This window comes from Stegodyphus dumicola, chromosome 2, assembly GCF_044657685.1.
Source record: "Stegodyphus dumicola isolate Sdum_Otavi_A_Nest chromosome 2, ASM4465768v1".
NCBI lineage: Eukaryota > Metazoa > Arthropoda > Arachnida > Araneae > Eresidae > Stegodyphus > Stegodyphus dumicola.
In genome coordinates, this window is record NC_140769.1 from 25288566 (window position 1) to 25313388 (window position 24823).

The 24823-nt window shown below is 31.2% G+C and overlaps 1 protein-coding gene across 3 annotated transcripts in view; it reads right to left on the reverse strand.

Moving 5' to 3' along the window:
- The window catches only part of LOC118186109 (glutamate receptor ionotropic, kainate 2-like), a 550727-nt gene that overhangs the window by 76278 nt on the left and 449626 nt on the right, over window positions 1–24823 (reverse strand). For all 3 annotated transcript variants that reach the window (XM_085810533.1, XM_085810531.1, XM_085810532.1), the window contains exons 5-8: window positions 18564–18617; window positions 9545–9709; window positions 7997–8149; window positions 2636–2737 (exon numbers count right to left, since the gene is read on the reverse strand). In XM_085810533.1, the coding sequence (XP_085666659.1) occupies window positions 2636–2737; window positions 7997–8149; window positions 9545–9709; window positions 18564–18617 (474 nt within the window). The remainder of the gene's footprint in view (window positions 1–2635; window positions 2738–7996; window positions 8150–9544; window positions 9710–18563; window positions 18618–24823) is intronic.

A 24823-nucleotide genomic window follows, 5' to 3' on the forward strand; every position in this document is an offset into this window, starting at 1 on the left:
GTCATTTTAATGTTTGTTGAAATTTGAGCAATTACTTAATTTAATTAATCGATGTGGAAATTATCAGTGTTCTTAAAGTGAATTACCATGATAAATACTTAAAGTTAGAAGATGAAATGGGAGAAAATACTAGTGTTACACTTATGATACAGTAGAATTTGATAATGTTAATCTTAATTAATATAAGCTGTAATTTGGTGTAGTATTATGTGTTATTTTGCTTAAAAAAATATGTATTGATGATCAGTTATCCATTATTTAATTATATAATATATAGTCAAGAATTTAATAAATGTTTGTTTAAAATTTAATTGCAATTGTGTATTTACGTTGTGTATATTTACTGTGGTCTGTCATGTCCCTCCATTTGTTTGAGCCGGGAGGCTTTTAAGAAACATGGAGTTTAATTGAATTTGGAGTTATTGATATTTCCTTTTACATAGGTTACTCACAACGCAAACCTTCCTAAAGTTAAATTGTACTACCACTATACGAATTTTTATAAGAATGTCGATATGATATTTGATTATTATGAAATAGATTTTGAATGTTTTGAATTATTTGATATTTTATTTTTTGATATTTTTTTTTTTTTTGGTAATTTTGTCCGGCACCTTGCAGCAAAGTTTAAAGTTTAAAGGTATTAAAACACCCAAATAATTTTTTTTTCTATTTAACACCTCGACTAATCCATTGCCCTGGAAATTTCGCGGTTCGAATAACCAGCATTCTCCTAGGCAGTCCATGCTAGAAAATGCCGCTGAGTACGAGGACGGACGTTTTTTATACCAGTTATTTACAATGCCACCTGGCGGCTTGCCGTTTGCGTTCCGACTATAAATTCTGTGACGAACATTGCTGCCTTCTGTCACCCCTTAAAGTTTCGCCCACTTGTTCATATTCACCCTGTTTGTAACCCGTATTGACAAAATCCCTAATCGGCTTTTATGTTCGCACCGGTATTTAGACACATGCTTCCAATCACAAAAATATTTTGAATGACGCAAAGATTTTTTTTTTTTTTAAATTTTAAATCTAAAGAAATCAATTTTATGGAAATCACGATGTAACCAATGTTTTAAACATTCCCCAGCACCTATACTTAATGTTTAGAATTCCCGTTGCAAAATACCATACATTATAAGAAACCTAATGAATGTCATGTAATGAGTTTAACTTAAAATTTTTATAGTTTCGTATAAAAAACAAGGCACGTTTAATGAATGACATCTGTTTTCTACCTAATAACATTACAGGATTTTGATTATGCTTTGCCAGAATGATAATGCGAAATAAAATAAATTTCAAGAATGCTTAATTATGCAATTACGTTACGTTTTATGCTTTAATTGATTAAAATACTCTAACAATAACTCAAGTTAATAACAATTTCTTTCGAATAGCTTTCGTTTTTTTTTTTTCTTGGATAAAAGCCAAATGCACATCTTAAATTTTTGTCACAACGTTTTGCTTATCGTTGCAAACAAAAGCATAAACTCACAATTTATGTAATTGAATTTGCCTGCAACGACGTTTTCTTTAAACAGACACAAAGACCAGGCAGAGAATTAAGGAATATGCCATCGTTTATAAAGTAATTTGAAATGACGCTTTAATCTGCGACTACAACGCGAATGCTTGACATAATTTTTCACTTTTATTTTCTGTCTTGGAATTACTTAATGCATCTAAAATGATGCATTAATCACCCGTCTTGAAAGATAATGATAATATGAAATTCCAAAACAACGTATTATTCCGAATAAAAACAATGAGCTCACATATATGATGAATCTGCATTTTAGAAGCTCTTTCAGAATGTAAAATATATCTCTAGCTAAATGTCTTCTCGAGTACTACATGCTTGATGTATTAAAGGTGTTTTGAAATAATGATGATAACAAAATGGCCTAAATGAAATAGCTGGACTAAAACCAAACGAATAACTTAATATAAGAAGAATTTATGAATCAGAAGTATTTTAATACATTTTTAAAGTTATAGTCTGCTCACACACGATGGGTTAGCCTTTGAGATTCTTAAGAGGTTTAAGATATTTCTTTACATTTGAACTAATACAAATATATATATATATAATTTTTTAGATTCGCTTTGTTTAATTTTGTTTAATTGTGGCAAAGCACACAAGGGTTATCTGCCCAAGGGAAGGCATGCGTTCGTGCACGACATTCTAAGAGAAACCAGCTCGTTACACATGGGGAAAACCATGAAGACGTCCATGCAGTCAGGACGTTCGCCGTGATTCGAACCCAGACCGAACTACCAAAGTTCAACGATTTTACCGCTTGGCTGCTGGCAGACCTTCATATTTCCTAATGAACAGAAAATATGAGTCTTGAGTAGTTCCGTCTTAAGTACAATTACCAGAGAAACATGTTGAGTGAATTATGTTTTTTCACTCATCACAAAATAATCCTTGCGTGTTGGGAAATGTGTGTGTTCTACAAGAAATAAAAACAGAAAACGACTTCAATATTATGTTTGTCACTAAATAATATCTATGTTTCTCATCTTTCGATTTCAGCATTTTTGACTGCATACCTCTATTAACAGCAGTCGGAGATTATAACAGTTAGAAGTAAGAATTGTTATGTACAAAACCCCTACGACTCACCTTTTCTAAGTTAGTTTCTCGTAATTTTAAGAGATCAAACTTCACGCTGCTTCTTCTACCTTCTTTAAATTGTATTTTTCCCGTTAATCCTAGATATTCTACCTGAAATGAAATAAAAGAACTTTAGCTAAATAAAATATTTTTTTGAAAATGTTAATTGACAACATGAGCACATAAATTATTATTAGTATTTTTTAAAAACTTACACCTTAAATTATTGCATTAAACTTTAAATAATGTAATACTCCTTTAAACTATCTTTTCAAAAGATTAGTAAAGATAAAATTTCAATAAGTAAGATTAAAGAATTGCTTCTCGTAACATGAAATAAGCTGAATTCCAAGTGAAATAAGTCTCTATACCAATATTAAGGAAATCTAATGCCATTGAAAGTATGGCTTTTAATTTTGCTGATAAATACTTTAATATGCAATAAATACTAACGGAAGTACTGGTCATTGAGTTTATTAACTCTACTGTGAATTTTTTTTTTCAAAATGATGCTATTAGTTACCTTAAAAATCTTTCTAACAATTAAAAGTCTAAAATAATCTTGTGAGACAATAAAATTAAATAGAGGATTAATTTGGAATTGATTTCCAGGAAAATAATTAGTTCGAATTAGACACATCTCTAACAGTTGATAAAAAACATTTTAATTAGAGTTAATGTATTATTTTTTATTTTAGTATAATTTTATGTTAGCATAAATATCATTCGAAAATCATAAATTTCTAAATAATCTTTCATATCTAAATGAAATAGTATAAGGTATTTTCTTCCTCCTTCCATTATCCCTTCATAGCGTAACGGTAGCACACTCGGGGCGCATTCAAGAGGTCCAAGGTCGAGTCCCGGTGAGGGCATTGCATATTTTTTCTTTCTTCTGCTTCGAAATAACCTAATGTTGCTACAAAGTATACATTTTTTTCTTTTAAAAAGTCATCGTAGTTAGAAGAAATATACTGCCACAATGATGTTGGTGTATTTAATTATGGCAAAGCACACTAGGGCTATCTGCCTAAGGGGAGGGATGCCTTCGTGGAGGACTTTCTTAGGGAAACTGGCTCGTATACACGTTACACATGGGGAAAACCACGAAAACACCCATGCAGCCAGCCCGTTCGCAGGATTCGAACCTCGAACTGAACTACCAGTCTTCAGCGACTTTACCGCTCGGCCGCTGGTGGGCCTACTGCCACAATGAAAAATGATGTTTGTAACAAGATAAAAATGATGAAGAAATAATTAATACATTTCGTGACGTTCAAAAACAAACACATTTTTAGGAATATCACAGGCTGCTGCGTTGTATAGCCGCTTCTCATGGGTACATTAAGGGTATTCGATCTCACATGGACTCGTGTCAACATTGAATATTGCTCTGTAAAACCTATTGCCCTGTGAAATCCTATCATTCTTGAAATGATGGGATTTCACGGCTGCTATCCTCGCCGTTCAACCAAATATTCAGAACATCTTCTTTAGGTTTATGTATAAATGATATATAATTGTAAACGCCACTGTGATTAAAAGAAAGTTCTTTTATTTCATTTCAGGTAAAATATCTAGGATTAACGGAAAAAATACAATTTAAAGAAGGTAGAAGAAGCAGCGTGAAGTTTGATCTCTTAAATGTATAAATGATATATAATTGTAAACGCCACTTATTCTTCATGTGATTGTTACGTCCTGAAGATCAGACAGGCCAACGAAGTACCCTACTCAGGTATTCGTTGGAGAGGGATGTTGTTTGCGGAGGTGAAGTTATTATCAAAAGATAGCTCCTGGCAGAAACGACAGAAGTAGCAACATAATATATCGTGGAATATCATCAGTCTACTTTGGAATATCCATGTTCTACGAAGATCACTGTTTGTGACTGGATACCATAGAAAATAGCTCCTCCTCTGCAGTCACTTAATGTGAGAAGCCCTGGCAAGCTTCCTCCACATGTGAATTCTCTGATAATTCGAGCAGTAATCGTGTTTCTGTGCTGAAAACGTTCTAGGACTCAAATCCTATTAAACTTAAAAGGTATTATCTCCTTCCCTTTCGCATGCCTTCGTAGTATAACTAGAAACGCACCTGACGCATATTCGAGAGATGTAGAGTTCGAATCCCTGTGAGGGTATTCCGATTTTCTTGAGTTACCTGACATCGGAAAAAGAGTAATGGCTTTACAGTGGCACTCGAACTAAAAGATGGTGTACGATAATTCGCGACTGCTAGGTTTAGCCGATTGGGTCCCTTATCCCCATTCGCTTTGAAAAGCAGAAGTATATAGGGTATTTTCTCCTTTCTTTCCACGTGCTGCCATGGAGTAACTGGTACAACATTCGAAGCGCATTCGGGAAGTCCGAAGTTCGAATCCCGGCAGCGGCATTGTCCGTTTTTTTACATCTCCAGCATCAAAATACCTAATGACTCTACTAGCTTTATTATTGCAACTCAGTAGTTGTTGTGATGTCTAACAATATTGAATGTAGACATCGAAATGGACGCCAACGAGGAAGTTCAGCCTTATTCAGGTACTTAAAATGATGGGTTTAACATTGCCTGCCCAGGATACCTAGATACGTAATTCTGAATGGCAGGAAACGAAGCTACAGTGACAGTATCATTAATGCACAATCCTTTACATATTATGCTATTCTACGCCTATCACCAGCCACATGACAGACAACTTTGGTAGTTTATTGGAGGCACAGATAAATAATTATATTATACTTCGTAATGGGTGATTGTGTTTATTATTAACTACCTGTTTCAAAGCGGACATTTGGTGTTTTCTCAGACTTAAGCCAGTTGATTGTAATAACATCGAGTAGGCTTTGGGAACATTCAGACTGACTAAAGCAGCTTTAACACATAAACAAACCGAAGTGACACAATTGCCAAACAATCTAACATTTTATTTATCTGCAGGACAAACAATTTAATAATACTTAATTTAGGTTTACCAACAATACCCGATTACCATAGGCTTTAGAGCTTCGTGGTATGTTCTTTCGCTATAAATTCCCAACGATTTCTGAACCTGACTAGTAACCATTTGTGTATTAAGTTTATTTTTAAATATTTTTTCTAAAATCTTCTTTTCTTTGATAGAATTGCATAAATTCCTCTAAATTTCTTAAGTAACAGATGTGAAAGAAAATACCTTTGCTCGAAACTGCATTTAGTTTTGAGAAACTTAATTAATCTATGTATTAAGCATGTACTATCTTAATTAAACTAAGCCATAATTAAGAAATAACCAACCAAATCAGAGCGAGTTAATTTATGTTTTTAGATTATTCATTCTTTCCTATAAATATGGAAGATAAGTATTAGTCTCAAAATTTTAAAATACGTATGGACAAATGATGCCTTCCATATTCTACATGTTATCCTTCAGTGTCATTTTATACTGGTCATGCAGGAAAAATGAAGAATTTAATATTATTATTAGCTTAAGATTTCTCGATGCATGCCAGTATTTATATTTTGAACCATTTCAGGGGAATTTTTGCAAATATCCAGAACCTAATTTAATATTAGTTAGGATCAACTTTTTGATTCTCATGGGGACAGCTTAATTACCATTAACATGTCTTAATTTTAGCATTGCCATTTTAAAATTTAAATGTTAAGGGCATAATATATTTACCAAAAATTAATGTTCAGAATGGCATTTTGAATTTCTTATATGTGTAATCATCACTCTCCTTGTTCTTCCTGTACTTGCAAAATGCTTTCAAAGATTAAGCAGAAATCATCACCTTGAAATCAACTGCAGTTATTATTCCCGAAAGAATTCCAAGCATAAAATTACACAAACAATATTATGAGGCCAAAGCAGCCACCACGTATTTTAACTGAACCTTTAATTTTACTCATTACGTGCGGAAAGGGAGGAATACCCGGTGAATATCTTTCAGATTTTTGCAGTAATAACCAATAAATTGTATTTGCAAAACTGTTTTTGCATTATGAAATGTTAGATTTGGAACATACAATCCTCTTGCACTTCACAATATAGGAAATTTGTTTAAGGACAAAATTTTGTTAGTTTAACAACTTTCAGTTGTATTTTTCTGTTAGTGTTATAGAGAAATTAGGTTATTTTTTATAAGGGAGACATGGAAATTCAGCAATGCCCTCGCCGGGACTCGAACCTGGACTTCTAAGATACGCGCCGAGTGAGTTAAGCGTTACACCCCGAATGCATGTTGAAAGGAGGAAGAAAATACCTCTCCCGCCCCTTTCAAAAGAATAATAATGTTAATGAAATTAAGCATATACATTTAGAAGTACGAAAGAAGCATATTTTGAATTTACATTGGATCAAAGCTCACGCTGGTCATTATGGGAATGAGAGAGCGGATGCTCTAGCGAAAGAAACCTTCCTAGGGGTTGGGACCGAAAAGGTTTTATTCAAGATTCGAAAAAGAAGACATATACTATAATATATGACAAGCTTATTAGAAACTGGAAAAATTTATGGGATCTCTCTGAAAGAAACAAAAACTATCTAAAATATTTAAAAATTAGCAAAAAAGTGGGAATTTTAGGAGATGCAGATGTCAATTAAATTCTCACTGCACATGGAAGGTTCCCTGCTTACTTAAAAAAGTTCCACCTCCAGGAAAATGACATATGTAAAGTTTGTAATAAACTCGGCGATTCAAAGCATTTCGTCGAGGACTGTTGCCTGACTGGAAGTGTGAGAAAAAATATAAATTTGCGAAGTTTGAGGATTTATTTAGTAACTATATATTGTTTAGAAAATTTGCAAGGGATATTATGCAAACTGTGAATGAGAATAAGAAGAATATTGGTATCGAGATATAACAAAGGAAAAAATCATACTGAAAACAGAAATAGTTGAGGTAACTTATAAATTTAAGATGAATTTTGATGATATAAAGAAGATTTGAATAATAATAACTAATTAAAAGTAAAACTTATAAAGATTTTAAACTTAAAACACAGAAATGGAAACGACACGTTTATATACTATGTCACCGAGAATGTTTAGAATGTATGTATCTACTTTACGTTTTTTTTTTTTATGGCTTTGTGGCTTGGCCTGTCCCCTCATAGCCATATGGCAGGTTTCGCCTGCTAGGTGCGCTGGGAGCCAGTGCTTAGAAGTAAGTAACTAACTAACCTTACAGTTTAATATCTATTGTTGTTGCTGTCATAAAAAATGTGAAAAACAAATCCTTGCCTTAAATTCCAAAAATTTCCAGTTAAAAAAAGAGGGGGAACGAATAATGGATAATAAAACGTATTAGAAGCGGAATCCTGTATTATGAGATACTAGAATGAAACACAAATGTAAGACATGATTTTTAAATTCTTTAAAAAACTTGCCGAATTTATATAATTGAAAAGACTACTTCCATCTGTCCAAGGTACTTCTTCTTCGCAAGATACATTAGCTGGCCTCAAGTCAGTTCCTTGTTGCAAAGAATGAAGACCTTGTGCTAAAGCGTAGACCGAATCGAACATCAGAGCAGGCTGGACCTGTAACACATACAATATTATTTTTATGATTCGAAAATGGCTTCCATATAACATACAGACATATCCGCGGTAGCAAACGTATTCTCATAAATAGCTATATTCTTTCACAATTATTTTAGAATTACATTAAAATTCCTGTAAATGCACAACTTTTGAATAAAATTAGTAGCAAAAGAATTATACGTTACATTCTTCTAATGTAAGAATTTCATTCTTTGGCAGAGTTCAATTGATATTATTCTAGAAATACTTTTATTAGTTATAACCAAGCCATGCAAAAGAATTTAAGGATATTTAATAAACCTATAAATGTCAGACTCTCTTTAGAAATTAAAAAAAATATTCCATCAAAATCTTCGTGTATTATTTTCAATGTTAAAAACTATATATGCCATTAAATTTTTCCGTTAAATTTTTATTAAAAGTTATAACATTTTCCCTCAGTGAACTAAATGTAGTTGATGCTACAAATCAGATTTATTACAGTTAGTGTTATTTAAGCTCTTTAAAATAGAACATCATTTGAATGAACGTATAAAAATAAGACTGGAGTGTGGGTAAAAGGTTTTCAATCATAAAAGGAATTGCTGACGTCAGTACACGTCAGCAATTATATTTCTTATTCAATGAAATTGCTTTGCGTCATTGCAAGATCTCTCTTCCAATGTTCACCTTGTTTTGCTGTTTAAATACTATTCAATTTACAACTTGATGAAGCTGACAAAAGAAATAGAGGCATAGGACAGAATTAACTTAAAATATTCTTATTAAAGACTGAATGTTATTACTTTGACAAATTTTATTGTTCAAATTAAAAATAAATAAATAATGCCCTATTTTTGTGCCGGAATTTAACATGTGTGTGTTTAGCGCATATTCTGCAGAATATATTTTTAGCATTCGCTCAGTCCTTACAATTTTATTCTCATGAAATTTTAATTATTTTTTTCAGAATGAAATTACCTTTGACTGAAACTTTTAGTCAGTAATTATTGTTTATTCAATGACCTTGAAAATAGGCCCTAAAATTTACAGAAGTAACCAAAATTAAGCTAACCATTCAAATTAAGTTATATCTATTATATACTGATACTAATTAAATTAACAATTACTTTATTCCAATTTGTAGATATCTCGCATTTAAATATGTGTTTATGAATAGTCTAATAGGCTTTTAACGACTGATGTTTCTAGATCTAGTTGTGTTTGATTTTCATGATAGTATGAAACGATTTCCTGCGGCATCAAACGTTAAACGTTTAACCTACATTCTAATACCTAATTATATGAAGTAATATTTTTACATGATACATTCTTTTGAAATGTGCTATAAATACTATATCTAGAATTTATTTATATTATGAAGAGTTAATAAATAATTTTCTATGTTCTTACTTTTATTATATTTGTTCTATTTAAAATATGCTGCCCAACGGGTTGAAACTTTTCCATTTCTTTTAAGGCTTGTCTCACAATCCGTTGGTCATTGTCTGTCATTCGGAAGGACGTCATATTTACAAAATTGTACTTGAAATCCTCTAAATTGTAAGTTTCTAAATCCTAAAAAAATTAAAATTACAAATAACTGACTTAAACATCGCATATTGAGACATTTATTTATAATACTGGCCTGAATATAAGAAAACCTCAAACATAAAAGTCATTTAAGAGCGTGACTTTCATGTTTGAGCACTTTTATACAAGGTGGCGTAATTTAAAATCTGAAAAGATTCAGGTTTTCAATTACGCCCAAAGGAACGTTTTTTAAATTTTTGTGTGTTGCTTTTATTTATTAGATATCATGTTCTTCGAACTTAAACCATAAAATTCAGTTCAACAGCAATATCGCAAAATATTTTTTAAATGAGTATATCTTTAAAATTTCCGATACACAGTCTCGCCCGCTGGAGATAAAAATGTTTTTCTGTACAGCGTTGTCATTGCTCGCTTTGAAATCCCTAATTTTTAATAAAAATTCGTTAAAGGGTTACAAAATGTGAAATCGATAATAAAACGAATTCCAAATTTCAAATTTGGGCTTCAGATGCCCATTTTCGCATGAGGATTAAGTTATTCAAATTTTAACGGCTTTAAGTACCTTGTTTTATCACAATGCGAGAAACATGCATATATTTATGCATATTCTTCATTATTTAATTTCTTTAAATATAATACAGGGCGATAATATTTGGTGGCAACAATTTGAAAAGTGAAACAACGCTTGTAATGAATCGACGCAAAATGACAAAACAAAATTAACAAAATTAACAAATTAACAAATTGCCCCTTTTGACTAATAATAGTAATAAATATATAAATGAATAAACGATGCAAGGCAAGATAATAAAATTTCGCATTCAGATTACTCTGTGATTTATCTGCTCCACTTTAGAAATCAATTCACATAATATGTCAGTTTTAAATCAATCAGTTTGGAAGATTTACTGTATTAAAATTTATGTGGGCAAGTTAATAAATTTTACTCAATTGTTTTCTTTTCCTCATTAATATAAAGCATTTATTCATGTTCTTCGAAAGAGATACTAAAATGCACTTTTTGCGTATTTCAAAACTTCGAAAGCTTATATTCCTTCATTTTTCCATTGAAAAGAATTTCGTCAACCTTTGCAGATCGCATTTTACGCGCTTCAAAAGAATCCACACTTTTTAAAATACCTTTGGCTTCATTCGATGTAAAACATGCTCTTCAAGGTGCTAAATTTAGCGCAAGATGATACATTTTTAAAGTTCAATTCGGTTTTGAAGTCTGAAAGCAATTTTCCGGTTTTCCTTCGGGAGTTCTTGGAGCGAAAAAGGCCTTCTTCTCCTCTTCTAATTTGGTAATAGCACGCATCCATCACTGTGACAATATAAAATATGCTCTTTTCATTTAACTATTTTTCAGTTTTATCCCTCATAACTGCAGCTGCAACTGGAGAAAACGCTCTTGCGACAATCTGTGAAGTAAAAATAAATTTGTCATTCGAACTGCGGATAAAAAATGGAATTGCAGATTGAAATTTATTCTACTTTTTTTAACTAAAATAAAATATTAACTATTTCCATGATTGAAAATGCTAAGCTGTGCTTATGCTCGAAAGATATTTTTTTTTTAAACATACGAAAGACACGAAATAAGGAAATAAGTTCCAAACCTTAAGCTTGATTTGTTTTACATGCATTTATTTTAATGGCTGCTGTTGCCAATAATTGCTATCATAATTTAAAGGCACTAAAAGAGGAAAATCACAAGGACATTTTACCAAACTTCATGCTTAAGACGTGTAGATTACAGCAGCACATGTACATCCGTGGTGATTGTAATAAATTTATTTAAGTGAGACTTCAAGTTGCGTGTTTTAAAAAGTGCTAAAATATTCGTAAGTCTGATTTTATTTTTGCTCATAAGATGATGCTTCCTTCTTGGATCTGGGGTAAGGTGACGGACGTCGTACCTCCTGCGCCTGTTCCAGCAAAACCAGTTTCCACTAGCCAACCACATTGTTTCACATCGTGTTCGTCTACCTGTAATACTTGTGAGCAAGACAGCGAAGGGAATATGATTCAGTGCCTAAAGTGCAAAGGGCGATTACACGACTTATGTACTGGAGTTGACAAGAAAAGAAAAAAAAACCTTGTCATCATTGTTGTATTTAACTGTATAAATAAATTAATTGAGGAAAACGAAAATTGTATTACAATTTTGCAATTTTAAACGCAGTACGACTTGATCTATAGATGGTACGATTTAGAATACTGGTTGTCTAGGTGATATTAAGTTCGTGTTGAGAAATTTTATTAATATTATAAAAGCAATTAAACTGTATGGAATTTTACTGAAGTAAATATCAGCAGCAAGAACACACGATATTATTACCACACATAATTTTTATTTTTTCTTAGATCCTACGAGTTATACCTAATTTTCTTAACGGGTACGACTTACGCAACATTAGCCTATTATACTACTCGTATAAATGCTTACATTTGCATTTATATTCAATTGGGAATAATAATGTATAAGTCGTTTTATAAGCTATGACAACGGAGAGGGAATCTAAATTTACAATATATAGAGTCACGTCACTTACAGTGACTGTTGTACTAAGTGTATTAACATGTTAAGAGTACGTTTAGGACAATTACATCATGGGCGCCATATGGGATGCGATATGAGTCATCATTCTGTGAATTGCGGAATAATGTGAATTCCTTCCTAGAATATTTTTTCTTAATTCCATTTTAATGGGTGATATTTCGTGAAATGACTGGCAAAGCATTGCTTCATTCTCGGTTGCGAAATAAAAGTAACGTTAAGTATAATACAGTAATGTCTGTAAACATATTCCAAATAAATAAGCATTCCATAATCTCACGAAAGAGCAAAAAGTTTACAAAGAACAAGAGATAAAATGAATATAAATCAGAGTTTACTCTGAACATTTATCACTAAATATTTGTTTAACATTATTTTATGAGATTTATTTTTACTGTCACTTTCAATATTATTTTAATTGTATTTACGCTAAAATGGACAAAAATAACTTGAAATGATACTATATTTAGGTATACATATTTAATAGCATTAATGAATTAGTACACAAAATCTCTACATTTTGTCTCGAATGGATACACGTTTCCTATATACACAGAATTTCTAATAACTTAATTGACATGGCTGTGTTAATCAAACCTTTCTCACTTGTGAAAAATTTAGTTTTGATAAAAGAAAATATTTTGCGAATCCATTGCTTTCTTTCCTATGTTAAAACTCACTCTATCACAACTGTTCTACATTAAAAATAACGTTCAAAGAATTCATTACCAATGAAAAATATATCATTTTATAAAGTAAACTGCATATCCAGTTCTAAACTAAATAAATAAACAAAAATATCATACAGATCATTTTCGACGCACTGATATTCTGCAAATGCAGAAGAAGAAATATGTAAACTTGCCCAAATATAAAATAAAATATGCCAGGTCTCGAAACATCCAGTGATATATATTGAAAGTAATCTGCGTGTTTTCGAAAAGATATCCGTCAACAAAATTTGGATGAATGGTGAAATAAAAGTACTTAAACTGATAAAAGGAACTCTTACGTTACGCATTGGAGAAAGTTTTTTTTTTTTTTTTTTTTTTTTTGTATTAATATAAGGACTATACATACTTATTACCTCCTTGTACGAAGTAAAGGAAGTATTGCAATCGCGAAAAATGTCGGGTATCATATGCCGACGAAAATATCCATTTTTACTACTCTGGAATCCATCTACCACAGAATAAAGGACACATCCACAGAAGACCTATCCACAGAATAAAGGACTCTTTTTGCCAAAAAGGATTGCAAAATGGATTCAGAAGAGATTTTTTTTTTCTTGACGTCTGTGCGTACGTACGTATGAATTTATCTCGCATAACTCAAGAACGAGTGGCCGTTAAACGTTAAAATTTTGTACATGGGACTGGTATAACCTGTATTTGTGGAACGTCCGCTTTTGTTGCAATCGGCTGATACATATATTCTGTTACCTGGCATGGTAAACTTAGTGTTTTTATTCTTATACGATGGTAAATTGTGCGTTTTTTGCTTTCAAGTGATTGAATTATGAGGTTTTTATGTTCCTCTCATGTGTGATAAGGTATTTAGTAATCTCTGAAAATAATATTTATTATATACAGTAGAACGCATGTGGGGGCTAGAGATAAACCTACATGACTTCTTAATTTGGAAAGACATCTTAATGGACCAAAACGCGAATCAAATACACATACAGCACACAAAATATAATACACAAAAGACTAATAGCAAGCGGCTGACATCTAGTTTTGAATTTTAATTCTTGTTACCAACTCCATAAAAGCATTCATAATACTCTAATATAATCGAACTATATATATTACTCTGATTTACTGCAGCCGATTACTTGTTTTTTTTTTTTTTTTTTTTTTTTTTTTTTTTTTGTTTTTTTTTCTATCCTTCGTATATATGTAACCGTGCTCCCATAATTTATGATTTAAATCATTTGATCTGTAGGTATAAATTCTATTATTTTATGCCTTTTGTTAATCTGCATGCAATCTATATTATATGCGTGATGGGCAAGTTGCCACGGCATTCAAATAGTCCATATACACTGATATCATAGATGCAGTTATCATTGTTTTAATTACATTATCATGGTATTTAAGAACATTTAAATATTTCTAATTCATGCAATTATTGCTTATTATGCATTTAACTGTATTTACGTATGAATTATCTAGAAACTTGCAAACGTTGAGAAATTAAAGGAGACGAAACCAACTAACGAGTTGTGCGTAGTACATCTCATCAAGTAGGTTTACTCAGACTCCATGCTAAAACTGAATTTTCAGCTGAACGCAAATTGAGCGTGTCAGGGGGATTGAACACTTTTTTGCATTAGCAATCATGGGTTTTTGAAATGGTTTACAACTGAACGTAAATTGAGCGTGTCAGGGGGAACGTAAACATATGTTTGCATTGGAAATCATCTGTTTGTAATCAATTTATAATCATCAACTTATAATATCTCGAACAGCGGTCATTTCGTATAACCGCCGGGCTTTCTAGTAGTTCTATAATTATGAACAACTTAAAAGTTTAAGTGGCGAGTTAAGCCTAACGAACCACCATTTGATTACATTTGAAACTCTAGAATAGTGAATTAAGTCCGTTTCTGCACCTTCAGTATCTTTTTGTCGATTGGGACCAAAAGTAAACATTGCGTTTTGCGCAACAAAAAATCTGCCATCTTGCCCGCCGATCGAGTAGAAACTAATTCGAATCATAATTTTTTTTTTTTTTTTTTTAGCTTTTTGAACTGCATTTGGTGTTTTATGTCTTTCTGCCTTCTACAGTTTTTCATTAAGTCTTGAGTATTTATGTAGTTTTGCTTTGCCGCGAAGGGAAACTGAATTAATTGAATGAGAAATATATGTCTAATGAATTTCGAAAATATAAATTTAAATCAAATGAAGCAAAAAATGTGTATCATTTGATAAGCCATACAAGGAAATAATGTGATGTCCACATCAGATGTCTTTTAAATGTAAAATATTATCTTTTTCTAAATCTCATTTCATCTACGCCATAAGTGCCAAACAATATTTTCAATAATTCTGATCTTCATTCATACTTAGGGCTAAATATCTACTAGCCAGTTACTAATTTTCAGATCTAAAACAGAAAAGCATTTATTTTCAACGTAATGTCTAAGATAATGTTGATCTTAGGCAATAAATAACTATCCTTCTTGGTAATGACATTGCGTGTAATCCCCACACGACCTCTGGGAGATATCCTTCTTCAGAATCAAGGCGATAAATGAAGCCTAAGAGTTAGAGGGTGGTTCAGTGACGCCGTTAGCATACATTACTTTCAAATGCATTGCAAATATTTCTTATTTGGCCAAAGGAATTTGCCGATAACCTTATTTAACAGCCAGTGATAACATTTATCTATCAGTGTATGTAAGCTGGATTGGAGCAAAACGTTTGACTTATTTGAAGAATGCTTTTTATGTCATCTGAATTTTTCTCCTATCAGCATCTATTCATTTTTCAGAAACTTATATTTGTAGTGGTTTATGATAGTGTTTTAAATTTCCCTTTATAAAATTCCTTCCCAAATTTGCAGTTTATACAATATTCCATAAATAAATGTCACGAAATATGCAGCAAATTTTGCTAGATTTAAAAAATCCAATACGTTTAGTTCTACCAGAGGTATTACAAATCTTATAAACATTTATAAGACATAAAATCCTTGACATAAAATTGATTGCCATAAAATCCTTACTGAAAAATGTAAGCCATAAACCAGAAAAACATTTATTAATACTTATTAATAGACTGTGCAGTCCCAAATGATACGTTCATTAAATTTTCCATCTAACTGTTGATAATTTCTGAGCCTTTTACAGGTGATTTGTGGTATTGCATTGATATACTTGTATCAGTTTCAGCGTTAAAATTCTTATGGTACATACAACTGACAAGAATGTAATTTTTATGAAAACTAGTGAAAAGTAATGAGTTCACAGTGAGGACAGTCATGAATTAAAATTGATATTAGATGATTTGGTTCGGTTTATTATGACAAAGCATGAGGGCTATCTGCCTAAGGAAAAGATGCCTTCGTGAATTTTCCTTCACGAATAAAAGAAATTTGATCTTATCCCCGTTGTACATAGGTAAAAGCACAAAAAAGACCAAGCAGCCAGCTCGTTCGCCTGGTGTCGAATCCAGGTCGAAATACCAGTAGTTGCCGTTGTAAGAAAAGATAATTGAAAAAAAAAAAAAAAAAAAAAAATGAGACAGTTCTGTGTCTCAAATTCTACTGGGCCACTTGATAAAATTCAAATTGCGTTTTCCATATCTCGAAAGCCGCGACTTAGGTTATATATTAGATTTATATGTAACATTATTCTAACATAGATATTTTTATTTTGATACAAAATCGGACTTTTTCTGAACTGACATGACAAATGTTTTTTTTTTTCTATATTTCTATTCTACTACTCAAATTATGCGTAAATATTTAATTTTGTATAATTTGATGCGAAATTTACGAAGGAATTCAAAAAATTTAGCTTGGCGTATTTTTTCAGTTTTCGCCAAGAATAATTTACTTGGTGATCTCCTTAATTTATAGCAACCTGTTTTCCTTTTCATTTTTTCATTGCAGACGAGCTGAAAAAGGTCATCGTTCATACTTTCAAACAATTTTACTAAAATGCATAAACCACACATTTGGCGTATTATCGCTTAAAAACAAAATGCCAAATTTAAAAAACGCTCCAATATGTAAATTCAGGTATATCTTAGAAAATTGTGAACAAAAAACCCTAATTTTTTGCACGTGTGCATAGAAATACATTTACTTAAGATGATGTTAAGATTTTTATAGGTTATTTTTATATACATTTATAGGTTGTAATTTTATGTGTTGAATTTTTTCGAAAATTTATAAAAATATTTAAAAATACAAATTTTAAAAATAAATCATAAAAAATGTGCGAATTATACTTGAATTAAGCCTAAATTTCGAATTCTGGAAGAAGAAATCAAGTAAGTTTAATAAAGAAACAGAGATTAATAAATATATATTAAATTCAATTAACACTGACGAGCTAATATTTTAAGTGCTAATTTTTTAAAAACTACTAGCGCGATTTTTACAAAACTTGGCAGTTTGGCATAATTTGAGTCGTAGAATCAAATTATGCCAATGATGTTACATATAAATCTAATATATAACCTAAGTCGCGGCTTTCGAGATATGAAAAACGCAATTTGAATTTTATCAAGTGGCCCAGTAGAATTTGAGACACAGAACTGTCTCATTTTTTTTTTTTTTTCAATTATCTTTTCTTACAACGGCAACTACTGGTATTTCGACCTGGATTCGACACCAGGCGAACGAGCTGGCTGCTTGGTCTTTTTTGTGCTTTTACCTATGTACAACGGGGATAAGATCAAATTTCTTTTATTCGTGAAGGAAAATTCACGAAGGCATCTTTTCCTTAGGCAGATAGCCCTCATGCTTTGTCATAATAAACCGAACCAAATCATCTAATATCAATTTTAATTCATGACTGTCCTCACTGTGAACTCATTACTTTTCACTAGTTTTCATAAAAATTACATTCTTGTCAGTTGTATGTACCATAAGAATTTTAACGCTGAAACTGATACAAGTATATCAATGCAATAGATTAGAATCGAAATGTGTAAAAACATTGGCATGCCATTTCAGAAAAAGTCCGATTTCGTGTCAAAATACCTATATTAGAATGATGTTATATATCAATCTAATATATATCCTAAGTCGTGCTGTCTAGACAAGAAAAACGCCCGTCGAATTTCGTCAATCGACCCAGTAAAGCAAGCAATATAGAACTGACCCCCCTTTTTTTTCGCAGTGTACATTTTTCACAATCATGTTTAATAAAAGTAATGCCTAGTATTTAAATGCTTCACCTTTTCTATATGAATTAAAGTTTTTAACTTTAGCTTAGAAATCCTAAAATCATGGCTTCAGAGTTCTGAAAATATTTTAGCTAATATTTATATATTTATTGCTAAGGCGATTACTTGGTTTTTTGGTCAATTACTACATATATATATGTAACCGTGCTTCCATAATGTATGATTTATATCGTTTGATTTGTAGGTATAAATTCTATTATAAATGCCACTGTATTCGTGGTTATATTGGTTAACTAAGTACTTAGAAATACTCAAGATATAAATCATAATTTATGTCCTTTAGTGATACTAAAATTTATTCATAATAATAAATTAATAATTTGATGTGTTTTTATTTATATTTATAATTCACAAAATTTTGATAACATATTAGAAAAACAAAAAATATACTTACAAAAGTTGTGAAATGGTAATAATACTTATAATCGTTCATTTGAACTTGAAGGATCTAGAGGAAAGAGAAAAAAAACTTATCGCCAAATGCTTTATTTTAAAAGAACTACATAAATGACCAAAATCCTTTCTAGTTCGACACATTATCAAACAACAACAAAGAATGTGCAGAAACGAAATCGTTAAAATGTATTGGAAAACCATTGTATTGTGTTTTGATGTTTGATAAATCGCTTTTCAAACGACAAACTTCAAAAATATAAGTGCAGCTGATAATTCGTAACTCCAGGAAGGTTATTTTTCAAAACCTTTTACCCCTTTTTGTTCATTTTTGTTTATACCATTGAAAAAAATTTAAATGCACTTTCTGCTTAAAATTACAAGTTAGAGAACAAATATTGATTTGTATTATTTCCTTCATAAATCAAAATAATTGATTTATAAAATCATTAAATAGATGTAATAAACATGACAAAAAGTTAACAGTCATTTGTGAAATAGAATCCTAAGTAATTTCACTTCTTTTCTTCTCAACAGTAAATATAAATATATCTCTTCTCCACTTTCATTTTCGTAAGACCAAAAGCAAATATTGAAAATTGGATTTATTTCAATTATTTTAAACATAAGTTGGAAATTTAAAAAATATATTATCGTTTCTAATTCTAATTATTACTAATAAAATATATATATGTATACACACACAATACTTTATATTTTATTATCTTGAATATTTTCAATTTTGCATTTTCATTTTTAATTTTTATTTTTACAATTTGTACTAGTGTGAATCCTTATCTTAATTTTGATATGTTTAGATATTGTGCTAAACTACTTATACATGATTGCTATTATTAATATTGTTGAAGTATATCCTCTGCTTTGACTCTAATTTACCTCTAACTTTAGATTCTTTAAGTCTATGCATATGTAAACACTTGTACATACAGAGGGTGTTGACACATTTTTGTAACGATTTGGCAAAGATTTATACCTGAACAAACCTAGAATTTAATTTTATAGTATGTTTAATCTGAAAGCCCTTTTGGTGAATTATCATTATTATATATTTATTTACAAGGTAATAGACCTTTTCTTAATCAAGGCTGATTTTATTCCACTCCCCCTTCACAATCTTTCAGAATCCATCCAATGTTTGGGATGCCAATTATAAAGAACTTGTTTTAATAGTCCAAATGCACAATAATCTATAAGAGATACATCAAAGGACTTCAGTAGGATTCGTTTAAAGGGAACAGCTTAAATTCCGGTTTTATTATTCAATATTTCAAAAAATAAAGCAGTAGATTTAGAAATATGGCTTGGAGATTTATCCTGATGAAACTTAAAACGGTGAAGATTGTTTGGATAAAGAGATGGAATTTCTTCTTTAAAAATAGGTGTTAAAACATATTTCTTATTTTAATCGGAATAAATTTTGACATTTTTCCTACTTTCTTTATTTTAAGTTTTCCGGGGCAATAGAATCCAGTAATAACCATAAAACATTTAGCAAAATTTTGCTTGTGTTCTCTGAAACAACGTATCAAGTCTTTTTGTCCTCTTTTTGGCAGGAAATTTATCTTTTCCTATTGCAATTAGATAAGAATAACCAAGCTTCCTCAACTGTAATTATATATTTCCATTTTTCACCTGCCGAATAATTTTCATACAGAAATCTGCACATAGCCTTACGCTGAGTTTTTTTTTTTTTTTTTTTGCTTTTGTTAGCTTTAAATCGCATTTTATAATCTTGTTCACAGAGATATTTAAAGATTTTGCAATAGCTCTTTGCTGGCGGGATTTTTCTTTAAAACATGAGATGCGACTTTAGATTTAATAAGAGCTGTACGTAGCATTTTTTTGGTAGGCAGATTTTGCCATTTTCGCAGTCAGATTTCTTTTCATATTAATTACGTCACTTATTTTGAACTTTATTTTTCGTGCAGAAGTACTAAAACCATGAGTTTTACATTTTTTATTAATTGAATAATAGTATTCCTCTTCGAACTGAGCAAAAATATAGCCTTCGATCGATTGCTTATTTTTCAGCGATATTTAAAAAAAAAAAAAACGAATGCTGTAGATCGTAATTAAACCTTATTCCAATTTGATGTCAGTCACGTTTGTATTATAAAATTGATATTTAAATTCATGGAGAAACTAAAGTCGTTCCAAAAATGTGTAAACACCCTCTGTATATGTATACAAATATGCATACGCATCAAAATGGCAATATTTGTTTGCATACGCATCAAAAATGGTAAAATAAATTAAAACATTATCAGGATCCCTAGTAAACAAATGTATATAAAATTCCAAAAATATCGTAAACTAAAAGTTTATAAGATCTTAAAATAACAATTGAAGGGTTTGCAGTAAGAAGGGCTCAGCTCTATATTTTTTAATTTTCGGAAAATTAAAGAAAATAAAAAATTCATTTTTAACTTATTCCAAAAGTTTGATATCATTACCAATGCTAGTAAAAATTATTTTTTTTCGGCTACTCAAATGTAAAAAACAATTTTGTTTTAACAAAAAAAAAGAAAGAAAGAAAAAAAGAAAAAAAAAATTAACACAAAATTTACCAAAGTGGCTCTAAGCCATTCAATAAATTATTTTAAATTCATCTTGCGTTCAATACCAATCAGTGAGAAACAGAAAGTATAAACTAGCAAATTGAATTATTTTTGTAATTCAGAAATTTATGTATAAAGGCTGATTTAGCAATATTTATATATTCCATTTATGTATAATTAAATTACATTTATTTTTTAATACAAAAATATCTTAAATATTGTGACATCAGTTACTGCATCTATTCTGCTATGACTACTGCTATCTCATTTAGTTTTGTTCTCATTTTTGCGTTTCCCGTAGCAACCCGTTTAATTCATTTGCTGTTAACCGGAAGAGATACAATGGTTTCGTTTAAAAGCAGCCCACCAGCGGCCGAGCGGTAAAGTTGCTGAACACTGGTAGTTCGGTCCGAGGTTCGAATCCCGCGACCGGGCTGGCTTCATGGGCGCTTTAATGGTTTTCCCCATGTGTAACGTGTATACGAGCCAGTTTCCCTTAGAAAGTCCTCCATGAAGGCATCCCTCCTCTTAGGAAGATAGCCCTCGAGGCTTTGCCATATTCACACACACACACGTTTAAAAGCTATAATCAAGAGATTTTTGATTGCTTTTATTTAATTCTTCTCCAGTTATGATGAAGTATTATTGGAAAACAAAATGGACTTTTCCCAATAAGCATGCAATTCACTACATTTTTTAATAAAGAAAGTACGCAAAATATTTTTATTCTTCCAAGAATGCATCGCGAATATTATCACAAAAACAATAATTTAACAAATTCCAGAGATTTCCCTTTTATGCAATTTATATTTGAGACAAATATTTAGAGTTTAATACATTGATATGTGATGGAAAATGAAAAACAAAACAGCCTACTCGAGTAATATTTGATTTAAAAATAACTCCGCTTTTCGGTTCTTTATCGATGTAATCAGAATACACGCATGAGTAAAAATATACAATCTGAAAACTTTATATTACAATTTAAAAGGAGTTTTTAATGAAAAGCTTTTTCAGATGAAAGAAAATAATGTAAAAAAAAAAAAAAAAAAAAACTGGCTTTTTCAGTCTTGCGTAAGTTTAACATCATTTTCTATTCTACAATTTATCATAAAAATTAAATTCCTTTACATCTCCAAGCCAAAAATTATTTAATGTAAGAATGGAGTCAACTCGTGTTTAAGGGGAGTCGAAAACCTCTATACTGAAAATTTTTGACTTCCAACACCCATTAAAGGGGGGAGGGTGTAGCAACCAGGTAGCGTAATAACCGGGCCTCGTCTAAAGCAGTTACATTTCTTTTCTACAAAACAGTGGAAAAATTAACACCACAAACAATCAGTGTAAAGCCAAACTGTGTACGGAAAGTATAATAAGTAAAACAAACATTTCGTGAGATGAAAAATAAAAGAAAGAAAAATGTATGGTAACATTTAATACTCTATCCGGAATTGTAAGCTATTGGTTTTAAATATTTTTTAATTTTACAGCTGAATTTTATGTGGCGTAAAAAGAGCAAAGTATTGTGGATATGTTCTAAAGGTTGAATGAATGTAGTTAGGCTCTCTGACGCTACACTTCAGAGTTTGCCACTTTTTGAGAATAGTACCTCAGGGTTCAGAGATGAATATAAGGTGTATTCTGAGGTCTTGTTATGTTGAATTTCAACACGTTAGTATTTAGATTGCAGGTGGTAGAGTTGAACACTTGCACATAGACACGCACGTGGTTGGTGTTTCTCTTTACAACAGATGTCAGAGAGCACGGGGAGATAATTAAATAATGACATGAATGAAATAAGAATAGTTTTAAAAGAACGATATATGTGTTCATGTTACTTGCCATTTCATTGTTTAACATTTCATTAAACTAGTTTTCCTTTCAGATCTCTGGAAGGAACCAAATTCAACTAAGAAAAACTCCTCTTTGTAGATGCAGTACAGATGAAAAGTAATTGTCCATGGAATTGATCATGTAAAAACGACTTTTAATTTCTAGGTTAGATAGTTTCTAGTGTTTGTAAAAGATTGGCCTCGCGTTAGATTTAGAATCTAGAGCTAAAAGTTTTCAACAAGGTCGTTTTAGACCTCAGTTTCAAACTAATTAACTCTGGCGGGAAGTATGTAAGGATCCTAAGTTTTACTAACGTTTATTTTATTTTAAAACTGTACTATCACTTCTTATTTTGTACTTCCGGCCAGAATTAAATGCTTTAACTTGTTTATGCAAATTGTCTTGCTAACGCCCAAGTACTTAAGTTGTGGCTTTTTGCCAAGAGAGAGAGAGAAGGAGTTTTAGGAAGCAAGCCGCTTGCCACTGTAATTTTACGAGTTTTCTCTCGGTTGCTGGTTGCCTTTAAGGCCAGAGGTTTAGCCCTCTTGATATTTTCAAACGTATTGTAGTTTCAGCAGCTCGGCGTACTACATCCGTACCTTTTTTAAATAAAGGCCAGTCTTAGTGCTAGGCATTTGTATACCAATTCAAAGTTAGCTTTTAGTTAGAGTTTTAGTTAGTAGTTTTATATTCTTACGTTCAGACCACAAGTGGTTGGTCTCTGTATTCCGAAGTTCGGAAGTGCCTGTAAAGTATTGAAAATAAAGGGTTTCGTATAACCTTGCTGCTTGTGTTGTCTACTTCACACCTTCTTGAACATAGCTTGAGTAAGCTCCCTGTTCCTATTTAGGATCATTCATGTTTCCATAGCAAATCAAGAGAAACACAAGTCCTGACAAGCTGAACCTGCCTGCGGGTAGTTACCAATTAAAGCAGACAAGTTCACTTTAAAATGAGAAAAACACGTAGAAGGGATAATTTAGGTAATCAAATCAACTCTATCAATCATCCTCTTTCAAATCATGCTTATCGTATTTACCCGTGTATCGTAAATTAAACATTACGTTATAATAATAATGTTTGTATCATCCTATTGATTGTATTACTGGAATCTTAAAATTCACAATTCTAAATATATTAAATTAACATCTTACCTGTTTCCAGAAATAAAAGTCTTAAAGTTTAGAATTCCATTTTAAATTCCTTTATAAATCGTTACCATCTATAATTATCCGTATATTATTACTTATAAATGAAACAGAAGAGTAAATTTAGCATATACTACAGGTAACAGTTTTAAAAAGAACCGAGTTTATTTCGGATTTTTAAGAAACATCAAGCATGCTATTACTTCTTTGCTATTTAGAAGAAAAGCAAAAAGAGAAAATCCATAATATAAGTACGGATTTTGTGCATAAATAGATGATTTTTATGCAATTATATGTGAAGTTGTTGCATTTTTCTGTGTAATGTAACGCGAAAAAAATTAAAGAGACAAATTATTCTGGAAAAGTTAGATAACAGGAGCAAGCCCATTTATTATTAAGTAAATGGCTATCTCGGTAGTTTGGGGAGATATCGCCTAGCTTACAACACTTTTGGCGATTTATTTTGTTGCCTAATTTAGCGAGAAATTGCGAAAAATCACCAAATTTGGCGATATTTGGGTCCGGTCCCTGTATCAGCATTATAGGTATTGTAATTGAATAAATGTAAATGATTACTTTATTAGCTGTAACCGAAATTCGACCCTCATATTGCTTTTCCGGTAATTTCGAGAAGCAGAAACTACTAGAAATATTTCGGCGGCCGATTGAAAATTATATAAGGCCGGAGAAAGAATATCTGC